This window comes from Nannospalax galili, unplaced genomic scaffold (genome assembly GCF_000622305.1).
Source record: "Nannospalax galili isolate Female #2095 unplaced genomic scaffold, S.galili_v1.0 scaffold1200, whole genome shotgun sequence".
In the NCBI taxonomy this organism is placed as follows: Eukaryota; Metazoa; Chordata; class Mammalia; order Rodentia; family Spalacidae; genus Nannospalax; species Nannospalax galili.
The window spans coordinates 2,684,418-2,696,212 of NW_008347131.1; the positions used below are offsets into that span (position 1 = coordinate 2,684,418).

The 11,795-nt window shown below is 36.6% G+C and overlaps 1 protein-coding gene across 2 annotated transcripts; it reads left to right on the forward strand.

The window, feature by feature from the left end:
• The first annotated feature begins 8,258 nt into the window (after positions 1-8,258).
• Positions 8,259-9,772, forward strand: LOC103742551 (olfactory receptor 4A5-like). 2 transcript variants are annotated; one of them, XM_008843656.1, is made up of 2 exons: positions 8,259-9,154; positions 9,754-9,772. In XM_008843656.1, exons 1-2 carry the CDS (start codon positions 8,259-8,261, stop codon positions 9,770-9,772), a joined length of 915 nt encoding a protein of 304 aa, XP_008841878.1. The 2 variants fall into 2 exon arrangements, with proteins under 2 accessions (XP_008841878.1, XP_008841877.1); XM_008843655.1 differs by lacking the exon at positions 9,754-9,772 and having other exon boundaries at positions 8,259-9,176.
• Positions 9,773-11,795: the final 2,023 nt, after the last annotated feature.

The following is an 11,795-nucleotide window of genomic DNA, read 5'->3' on the forward strand; positions in this document are numbered from 1 at the left end:
GAAACTTGATTATATTGAATAGTTTTTCCAAATTAAACATAAAATTATGCATCTTTTGCTACTTACCAGTAAGAGAAGTACAAAAATAACATATGATCTTTATGTTAGAAATAATACATTCTGGGTTGAGCACTCTGCAGTTTCCATTCTCTGTGTGATGACCAATCATGGGTCTTTGTATTAATTGCCATCTGTTGAAAGAAGAAGCTTCTCTAGTAAGAGCTGAGAAAAAGCAGTAATCTATGGACATAGCAATAAGTCATTATGAGTCAGTTAAATATTACGTCTGTTTAGCAGAATGATAGAAGTAGATTCTCCTTTATGGTTTGCTATCTATCCTGCTGCAAGTTCTTGACCATGATAACAGTATCAGGAATAGGTTTCATTCTGTGAAGCCAGTTTGAAATCCAATTATAAGATGATTAGTCACTTCCATAGCATTCATGTCACTATCGAACCAGTAGGCATATTTTGCCAATCCAGTTGTTTGTGTGCCTTGCAAGGTTCACAACTGGATAAGTTTGATGAGGCTGTCTGGACACCACTGGGTAGTTGCACATTTGAACCCAAAGCACTCATGACAGCATGCACAAGACCATGCACAAACCTAATTCAGACCAGGGCAGGGGAACACGTGTGTAGGGGAGGTGACCAGGGAGTCTGGCTCTTGCTGAGGATCTGTTGGGAATTGATAAATACTTGGAGAGGGAGAGTCAGTTTTCCTTACTGATGTGATGCCTGGGAAGTCAACCAGACTCCAAAAGATAACTCAAGAGCATTTAGGAAACATAGATTAGACATTATTAGTCTTTTAAAAGTAAGACAGAAAATAATAAAAGATATGAAGGGGGCATAGTAAAGTGAAGGTGGGGAGATCAGTATATGATCAAAATACATTGTATGGAATTCTAAATCAATAAATATTTCAAAAATAGTCTATAATATATTTGAGGTTGATGAACTTATTCATTTGTCACATAAGTTTTGAAGACAGTGAACATTTATTTTAGTCCATAAGATATTCAGGACACAGAAAATCTGATTTTCAAATAAGAATGATGCTACGAGTCACAGGAGTTTGGGAGAATTTCATCATAACTGTAAAAAACCTTAAGCACTCTATTTTCAGAGACTTTTCTTTTTTTAATATTTTATTGAGATTTTTAAATTTCATAAACATTTCTCACTCAATTCCAGACCCTCTCCTCCATCCCTGCTTCCTCCTATTCCCCCACTGAACCCTACATACTCTGCCATACATGCTGAGTCCTATTCATTTGGATGTTTGTACCCAAATGTCCTTCAATGTAAATTTGTCCACTGAAGTCTAGTCATCCATCCAGGGGTCATATGTAAGTCATACTCACCTTCACCCAGCAGAAATCAGTTTCAAATAGTTCTCAATCATCACTGGTCCACCACATATTTCTTGTCTCCCCTTTGGATCCTTTTTTAATTGAGCTGATGTGGGTCCCATGCTTGATGCCAGCTCTATCACAGGCTAACATGAGCAAGCCTCCAGTGGCCTGGAATCCTCCACCCCCCTGTGCTCATGAACCAGCCCTGGCTCTTACAATATTTCTGCCTCCTCTTCAGCAATGATCCCTGAGCCATGCGTAGGCGAGTTTCCACATAGGAGTCCCATCCTACACCCTACAGTCTCTTATTTTCCAAAGTTTGGCCAGTTGTGGCCTTCTGTGTGCATCACACTCTGATGTACATGGAAGCTTCACTGGAGAGAGTTGGGGGGTGTACTAGCTCTCCATCTACTCCTAATTCTGCTGTGTTCCATGAGCCTTAGTTGCAGAGACTCAACTGCAGATGTGTCACCTTGTAATGGGCATCTCCCAGGCATATGTTCTCTGTGCCTGACCAGATGTGTAACTCTGCAGTAACCTCCATCTTTGCAAAAGGAAGTGTCTTTGATGAGTGCTGTATGGCATGCTTATCACTCTAAGGGAGGTCTCTTCTGTATGGCACTGTGTTCCCTGCCAAGCAGTTCTCAGGTATACATATGCATTAATGTTCAGCCACTCTACGTGGCATTTCTCATAAAGTCTCCATCATTTTTCCTTCTAGGTTTTGTAGACCCCCACAATTAACTCATCTCCACTCTTTTGTTCTCCCATCTGGCTTCACTCTTCCTTCCACACTTAGTCACAGTGCCCCCATTATCCCCACCCTCCTCCCAATACCTCCTGTCTTCCACTATCTTTCATGTCCTGACATCCCTCCCCACCCCACACCATGGTCCCTTGCATGTTCCTCCCTCCTTTCCTCCCTGTCGACCACTCTCAATTTTTCCACCTCCCTCAGGTAACATCTGTCCCTACTATCCCCCTTCAGGTTGTTTCTTGTCCTGTACCTCCATGTATCCTTTCTTTTTATCTGGCTCCTGGTGTTACATCAGAATTTATATACTTACATAAAAGGGATTGGTGCTACAATCCACAAATGAAGAACATACATTGCTTGTTTTTCTGCTTTTGTGTTGTAGAAACAGTTACTCTAACAATGGATTGATGTTAGAAAACCTAGCTAATTTGGTATTGAAGCTGGTGTGGGATCATTCATTGATATTTTCCCTTGGCCCCGTCAGAGTGCTCTCCAAAGCTGTGAGAGCTCGCCTGCAGAGGAAGAGCTTTCAGGTCAGTTGCAGCTTCATTGCTCCAAATCCTGTGCCTGAAGTACATTCTGTCTTCGGCTGTGGGGGTCTTACCTTTAAGTTCTGGGAGGCCATCAAGGGCTGTGGCAATAGCTGAATTATTTTGGGAGTCTCTTGGACCACCCTGGCCAACAACTAAAAGGAAGGTATCTTCTGTCTGGCACTGTTTCTTCTTATGCAGTCTTTATCTATACACATGTACTCATGTAGATATAATGTATGTGTAATTTGTAAGTAGGTTGTTGGACTGATATGCACAGAATACATCATTGGTAAGGTAGTGGTAATCAGCAGCTACCTAATTGGACTAAAATCTCACTCAGTGGGAGGAAACTCTAGTGTAGTACTGTAAACATAACCAAATATGGCTGGAGTGGTCATAGATCTTAGAGAAAATCCTAAGACTGTCACGTTGTTAGACTAATGTGATTTCTACTACGTGCAAAATATGTATCCTTATATTTACAGACAATATCCTAGACACCACTCATCAAAGGAACTCATTTTGCACCAGTGAGGGACTGTTACCAAGTACCACAACTGGTCACACAAAGACATTCTCTATTAATTGCCGAGACCTAAGTGAGACATTTACAATGCAACCTCTACAGCTAAGGCTCATGGAACATAGAACAGGGGTAAAGGAGAGGATACTAATAAATCTATCATTCCTCAATAATGAAGCTCCCTCCTGCAGCAGAGGGCCAGGAACACAAAAGTCAAAATGGCCAAAGCATAGAGATCAAGAGTCTGCTGAATGATGGTATTTGGACAGGATTCGTTTGTTAAACTTCTCCCACCGAAGGTTCAGGGACCATTGTGGAAGAGGGGATGGAAAGATTGTAAGAGCCAGTGAGGAGGTACATGACCCTATGGAAACAGAGTCCTGTAAGTCCCTGGGAACCTGCTCATATGATTCTATGGCAATGGTGTCAGCATACACAAGTCCGATACAAACTCAGGCAGACAAAAACCCAACATAAAGCTGGGAAAATTAACACAAAACCCCAATTTTATCTGAAGAAATATTGGCAACTGATTGTTGCTAGGTGATTGTTCCTAAAACAAGGGACTCTAGATAGTCTGACTAGACTCAATGGACAGACTTGCACTGGGGAACAGCTTGGGACACTGACAACACAGTGGGCCTTAACAGGGATGACAGAGTATATGGGTTCCAGTGGGAGGGCTATGGGAGGGTGCCAGTGGAGACATGGATGTAAAGATGATTATGATTGTTTGAGATGTTCTGTATGAAATACACAAAAAATTCAATAAAAATAAATTAAAAAAATACCAAGTTAATGAACTGCAGATGATTACCATGCGTTCTCAAATTTGAGCCAGTGATTGAATCTTCCACTACTAGTAAAGTTCAGAAGTATCTTGACTATATTTCTAAGGAGCAGGACATAGCCTTCAGTACATTGTCCATCCGTGCTCTCTACCTCTGTGTCTCAAAGCTTCACAGACAGATTGTGCCTCTCTGTCAGAATGAGGCTGTGCTTTGCTGGATGGTTGGGTGAAGCATCTGTCAGTTCTCCTTCATGTGGATTTAAATGTTACTTTGGCATATTTGTATATTTCACAACTATACAACTCATAGTTTATTAATCATTAAACTTCAGGATTTTTCTTTTCACATCCTAAGTTTTCTATTTTTCATGGCATTTGCTGCTCTCACTTCCCAAGATCCAGGTCATTTTCCTTTAGAGATTTCTCAAGGGAAGAAATCAGTTGAGGATAAACTTCTTCATTTGAATTTGTTCAAACACTGTAATAAATTAATATAATAAACCTTCTTTCTCTTCCATGGAAACATTTATGTTATGAAGAGTCACCAGCACATAGAAAAGTATCTAAACATATAAAAGGAATAGTTATTTCTATTAGAATGACCCAAGAGATTTTGAAATCTCAGTTACATCTAAGCTGGTAGATGTCATAGATGACAGGTAATTGTTGAGATATTTAGTTCTTTTGTGTCTTATCACTGCTTACAGAAGATTGAGAAATGATTTGATTTGCTTATATGACAGTACAGAGGTAAATTGGGCATATTTTTGTGTAGAAGGCTGCAGGATGACTGTTTTGGTAAATAAATAACTGAATATGGCTGATTGTACTTATGAGAAACCTCAAGCATCAATTTTTGAATGAGGTTAAATCTCAGCCTTCAATTCTTTTTTTAAGGAAAAGAATCAGTGGCTAAATTCATTGATACTATCACCAATTCTTGAACCAAGGTTTTTTTGTTGCATTATCACGATAGACAGATAGGAAAAAAATCATACATCTAAATGTACTGATTTTTTTTCCTCAAAAATTGGGCTTGAACTGCAAAGTTTCATTAATCAGGTCAATTTTCATATGCTGTGCTAATATTTCTGCATTCTTTTTTTTCTATGAAGATATTCCCACAATCAGTAAGAACATTCAACTATCTATAGAATAAGTATTTGCAATATATTTAATGCCTTTCTATTTGTATTTATAAATATTTTCATGTCTTTGTATATTGTATCCACCCTTTTTAAAGGAAGAAAAGATTTATGGATTAAAGTCAAAACCAAGATATGTTTGTGAAACAGTGGACCAGGGACAGTAGGTGATTGTTCTTATACTGAAATAGAGTCAATGTCTTAATAGTCTCATAGGCAGTTTCTGAATCAAGGAAATTATTGCAGCACAACATAAAGGTTAATTGGAATATGTATGCTATCTTTCCATTTAATGTTACTGTTTAACTTCACATTATCAAATAAAAAGCATAATCTTACATGTGTAACCATAAAATCAATTTATTTATTACTTAATTCTATAAGTATAGTATTTTATATGGATTAACAAATAAGTATAATTGGAGCTATTTGTATCAAAAATGTATTTTATTACCAAATGTTTAGAATGTAGGGGAATAAATATGCATTGTGTTCTGGAAGATTGATGTGGATTTTTATTCAAGAATCTTAAAAATATCTGAGCCAAATTGTTTGAGCATACACATACAGTCGTTGTCTGCTATGATCAGATTCATAAAATTGTTATTTAAAAATACTACCGCATTTTAATAGCACTATTAAACTATTAAATCAAGTTTTCTAGAGTAATACTAATGGTTTAAGTAAAAAACAGTAATATTATTCTGCAGTTTTTATATCATCAAATTTTGAACATAAATTAAATGGCATACCTTCCAGTTTAACTATTCTGAACAAGTACTGAACATAGAGTCCCTTTACCTTATTTCATTTAACATATGTACAGTGATCAGTCTGTGCTTTATGCAGGTACCGATCTCCTGAATCAGGTGCTGGCGGTAATGAGAAGGAGCATCAGGGCGGTTTCTAAATAAACTCAGACTCTCTCTACATGTCATCTGCTACCATATCCATGCAAAGAGAATCTTCTTTCTTGTTTTCAGAGTAAACACATTCCTTCTCAGGTAAATATTGTCAGTGTATATATGATAAAACAGATAATTCCCAAGACATACAATTTAATTTTATGCATCAAGAGGTATTCATTCAAAAAGTATATAGTTATTATATACTAGATGATAGTAATAAATTTCATATTGTTGACAGAAGTCATGATGATTTATTATCTTTGCTCACAGTGAATCACGCAAAATATTAATAGCAGCTCTTGCTTATTTGAGGATCACCAGATGCTCAGCGATGTTTTCAGTGCTTTGTGTGTAAGAACAATGACAGTAACAAAATAATCAAAGAAAGATCCTAAGAAGTTTCCAGCCACAGAAATTAAATGGTGTCACTTGGAGGTTTATCATAGTACACAATGTAACACAGAAAGCAAGTGAATGGATATGAGCTTGTAGCACAGGTAATGTGCCTCCAGACTCCACATTATTCTGCACCATCCTATGCTCTCTCAAAGTATGTCCAGGGTCCTATCTAGATGACCATCAACCGAAAAACATCAGAGTAACAAGTTGGTCAGAATACTTGTCACATCCCATTTGCTAATGGCTACATTGTCCAAGAACCAATAATAAGCTGAACAATTTGTTTCTGATTATATGAATGTAAAAAAAAAGAAAAAAATGTTAGCACAATAGAAAGAGGTGGGGGTACTAACCATGCTGCAGATAATTTGAAAGAAAAGGGTTCAGCTTCAAAAATTAGACAAATTTACAACTATGCTTAAGAAATTACACCCACCCTGCCTGTCAAGCTAATTGTGGACTTTCCTTTAGGCTATTGTGCTTGGGGGATCTGGACCATGTCATTGTCTGAGTACTCTCAGACAGGAAGAACTATAGATAAAACCAAGATCTACTCTTTGTTGTCTTTCCTCCTGTTTATATTTCCTCACAGTTTACTGAGTTTATTCTAGTGGGTGTAAAAATGCTCAAGGTGATCTTGAAGTAGTTGATGAAAGTAATGGATTGGAACAAGTCAATTTAAAAAACACTTGAGGGGGCTGGAGAGATGGCTGAGTGACTAACACTGGCTATTTTTGCACAAGACTCGGGTTCAAATCCCAGCACCCATATGGCAGCTAACAACTGTCTGTAACTCCAGTTCCAGGGAATCAGACAGCCTCTTCTGTCCTCTGTGGGCATTGCACAACATGGGTGCACTTACCTACATGGAAGTAATACAAACATACACATAAAAATAATAAAAATATTTTTTAAAATATTTAAAAAAGCGTGATCAAAATCAGGACAGAAAATTGTGTTGAGAGTCTGTTATCAATAAGGATGTACTGGACAGAGTTATGTCTTCTGAAAAAAAAACCGAGTCCGATGAAATAATTGTTCCAGGCAGCAACATGCTAAATATTCTTTATAGTTTTTTAATAAAGTTGAAATCAAGTCCCTTAAGATTTAATAAAAGACCTAAGGACAAATTCTTTTGAGATATTTAGGACAGAAAGCTAAAGGTACAATGTCCTCACTTTAAGCTATAAATTCCAGTAATAAATCCGTTCAGGGAGTTATACATATGTTTTTATAAAAACATGCCTCCCCAAATATGGACAACTACAAGTAAAGGCTTTGTTATTTGATGTACTTATGGTTTATGGGCAACTTTGTGTGGATTTCTTGAAATAAGTACCCTTCTATTGTTGAGATCTATGCCCCAAATAATATCAGCTAAAAGACCCATTGAGGTTTTGAGACAGAACTTGTTAAATCGAAAATCAAAAAAATCATCTCAAGGGAAATAGTGTTATGAAGAATTCATGGAGTTCCATGGAACAGGAATTCATTAGGTGTTTATTAAAAATCACTCTGTGGGGCTGGAGAGATGGCTCAGCAGTTAAGAGCACGGGCTGCTCTTGCAGAGGACCTGGGTTTGATTCCCAACACCCAAATGGTGGCTGACAACTGTTTTTAACTCCAATTCTAGGGGATCTCTGACACCTTCTTCTAACCTCTGCGGGAATTGCACAACAATAATAAATAGAATATTTTAAGAAAAAAACACCCTGTATTCGCAAGTATAGAGGATAAGGATGAAAATGTTCTCTATGGCAAAATGATTCTTGACCATGTTCACAATTTCATGACAGGGTCTGGTACACTGAGTTCTTATTTCTGAAGCCCACTGTGTAAGGGTAAATGGGACAGAGCAACATCACAGACTTTGTCCTCCTTGGCCTCACTCAGGATCCTGCAGGGCAAAAAGCATTGTTTGTCATGTTCTTACTTATATACATTGTGACAGTGGTGGGCAACCTGCTCATTGTGGTGACAGTCATTGTCACCCCTTCCTTGGGCTCCCCAATGTACTTCTTCCTTGGCAGTCTGTCACTCATGGATGCTGTTTATTCTACTGCCTTCTCACCTAAGTTGATTATGGACTTAATCTACAATAGAAGGACCATTTCCTTTTCAGTTTGCATGGGACAGCTCTTTGTAGAGCACTTATTTGGTGGTGCTGAGGTCTTCCTACTGGTATTCATGGCCTTTGATCGCTATGTGGCCATATGTAAGCCACTGCACTATTTGACCATCATTAACCGACGGGCCTGCATCTTGCTGTTGGTGCTGGCCTGTGTTGGAGGCTTTGCACACTCCATGGTTCAAGTTCTGGTTGTTTATAATCTTCCTTTCTGTGGTCCCAATGTCATTGACCATTTCATCTGTGACATGTACCCATTGTTGGGACTTGCATGCACTGACACCTACCTTGTGGGTCTCACTGTGGTTGCCAATGGTGGAGCCATATGTATGACAGTCTTCATCCTTCTCCTTGTCTCCTATGGAGTCATTCTGAACTCTCTGAAAACTCACAATGAGGAAGCAAAGCGCAAAGCCCTGTCCACCTGCAGCTCCCACATCACGGTGGTTGTCCTGTTTTTTGTTCCCTGTATTTTCATGTACGTTAGACCTGTATCTAACTTTCCTATTGATAAATCTCTGACTGTAGTTTATACAGTTATCACTCCCATGTTGAATCCTATAATATACACCTTGAGAAATTCAGAGATGAAAAGCTCTATGGAAAAACTTTGGCATGAGCTATGGACAGAATAGGAATGTTTCCTTACTGAATACATTTCTAAGTCTAAAGCTACAAACAGACCACAAATTCTAATGAAGGGTGATGTAGCCTTCCCAGTGAATTCTTCAGGTGTGCCTTTTCTTCATGCAAAGTCACTAAAGAATAGAATCAATTTTCATTTATGTTTGGAATTAATTTAATATACAGTCACTAGAAGATAAATAAAAGATAAAGATTATTATTTCAGATAAAGACAGAAATATGCTTATCTTGTAACTAATTTTGCAATTTAGTTTGAAATAAGATAAAGAAGAAAGGAGTTTAATATTTTCCAAGCACTAAACTAAGGAACATTTTGAAATTTATGATCACTCACATTCATGAGAAAGGAATGTAACCAGTAACTAGATAAAATTCTGAGGCTGAACTTGAGGTTTTTTTTCAACGGTATTGCTTGTTAGTCAATCTGTATGGCAGATTCTAATACCTACTGTGGAATTAGAAGGAATCTGTTTCAAGATTCCTTCTATTCTTCAGGACAATATCTATTTTTTTTCCTATTTCGCATATTAGAATGACAGGTTTTATTGTGATTAGCTAAAGATGTAGTCAAAGAATAATTTTGTGAGATAGGATTCAGCTGAAGATAACACCAGTTTATAGTTCTTGATGACAGGCTAGCTATTTTTTCAAACCATACTAAATGGAGTTACAATGCATTTTTATGTTGACCCTCAGTAGTTAACACCTAGAACTTTTCTATTTAGGATGTAAATTTTTTCTTGATGATGTTGAAGAAATAGATAAATGTGTTGGTTCACAATAAATAACATGTTTGCTAAATATTGTATTCAGCTTTAGTAATTTACGTATAGACTTAAAATTATAAAATATTTCAATTTTACATAAATTTGTCACAATTTGGAGCCATGGTGGATCATCAAAAACCAGGAAAAGAATTACTTTCATTGAAATATGGGAAGAAAAACATCTCCTATGGGTTGTAGGATTGTTTTATTAAACAAACTGTGTTTTTTATATTTAATATATAATACTACAGTATGGTAAAATAATGGTGATAAAAATATAACTGAATTTAATTAACATACACATCACCTTGAATATTTGTCCATATATTTTATATTGCTGAAAGAGCAGCTAAGTGCTATTATTTATCATATTCTACATATGATGCAATTTTAACAATCTGTGGTCCTAACACCTATTAGTACAAGTATATGCAGCAGTAAATGAAGCTATGTAGAAAGATTAGGGCTAGAGGTCTGGGTGTAAATAACTTACTTTTATAACTGAAAATGTATCTTGGAACACCTGTTATTTAAAATATTACAATTTTATGCATATATAACAACATAAGCAATTTATTTGTAAACAGTGTGGCTTTTATGGAGACTATTATTAAAACCATTGAGAGTATTTCTGTTCATCTATCTTCTGTCATTCCTCTTCTTTTTTTCCATGGGTAATCTCAGTGCCTAGCTTTTTGTTAATCATAGTTAAAATTGTTTCTCTTCTTGAAATATATATAATTTAGATTTTATTACTATTTTAGTTAAAGGTACAAATATAAAGTTCATAAACATTTTGTATGTAGTATTGATTTTTCCAAGACTGTACTGTGTTGTTGGATGTCAGTTTGTTCTCATCGTTTCCCCTTTCATGTGTCATTCCCTGTGTGAATACAACACAGATTGAGTATACATTCAACTTTAAGCACTTGGATCATTTCCTCTTTATATTGCATATAGTCTTGCTGTAGACATTCTGAAAAGATTGTTTTGTAGTAATTACAATATATGTTCAGTTTTACAGATGACTGCATATTCTTTAATGCTGTATTGGAAGATTCATTCCCACTAGTTAATAATAACTTCTATTCCTCTAAGTCTGTAGCATGAGTAAATATATTTCTGTGTATAAAACTTTACACTCACTCCTCAGCATTCCAAATATCATTATACACCAGTCCATGTAGATATATCTTACTTTCACTTTTATCTTTGCTATAGAAAGTATTATTTATGAATATTTATCAAAATTAAAGAATTATCTGTTCTGGTTGATATCAGATATTTCATATGACAATGATTTTACCATGAAATTTCTTATGTTTTTAACTAAGTAATTAATTGTATTTATTTTTATTTATATTGACCCTAGTCTTTCACATAAATTATTTTGATGGGTAAAATAATTTTCACATAAGTTATGGCTCAGCAGTTAAGAGCACTGACTACTCTTGCAGAGGAGTTAGGTTCGGTTCCCAGCACCCACATGGCAGCTACGAACCATACTTAACTCCAGGTCCAGGGGACTCTGACACCCTCTTCTGACCTCTGTGGCATTGTATGACACAGTGTGAACTCACATACATGCAGGCAATACACTCATATACATAAAATAAAATAATAAAATATTGCCAGGCGTGGTGACACATGCCTTTAATCCCAGCACTCAGGAGGCAGAGGCAGATGGAACTCTGTGTGTTCAAGGCCACTCTGGTCTGCATAGTAAGTTTCAGGACAGCTGGGGCTAGAGGGAGACCTTGTCTCAAAAAGACAAAAAAAAATTTTAATAAAAAAGTTAAAAATAAAGTATTTTGAGCATATTCAGACGTCCTCCACTCAAAA

Coding starts and splice junctions, on each gene's coding strand:
- LOC103742551 (XM_008843655.1), top strand. CDS start 8,259: ATGGGACAGAGCAACATCACAGACTTTGTCCTCCTTGGCCTCACTCAG.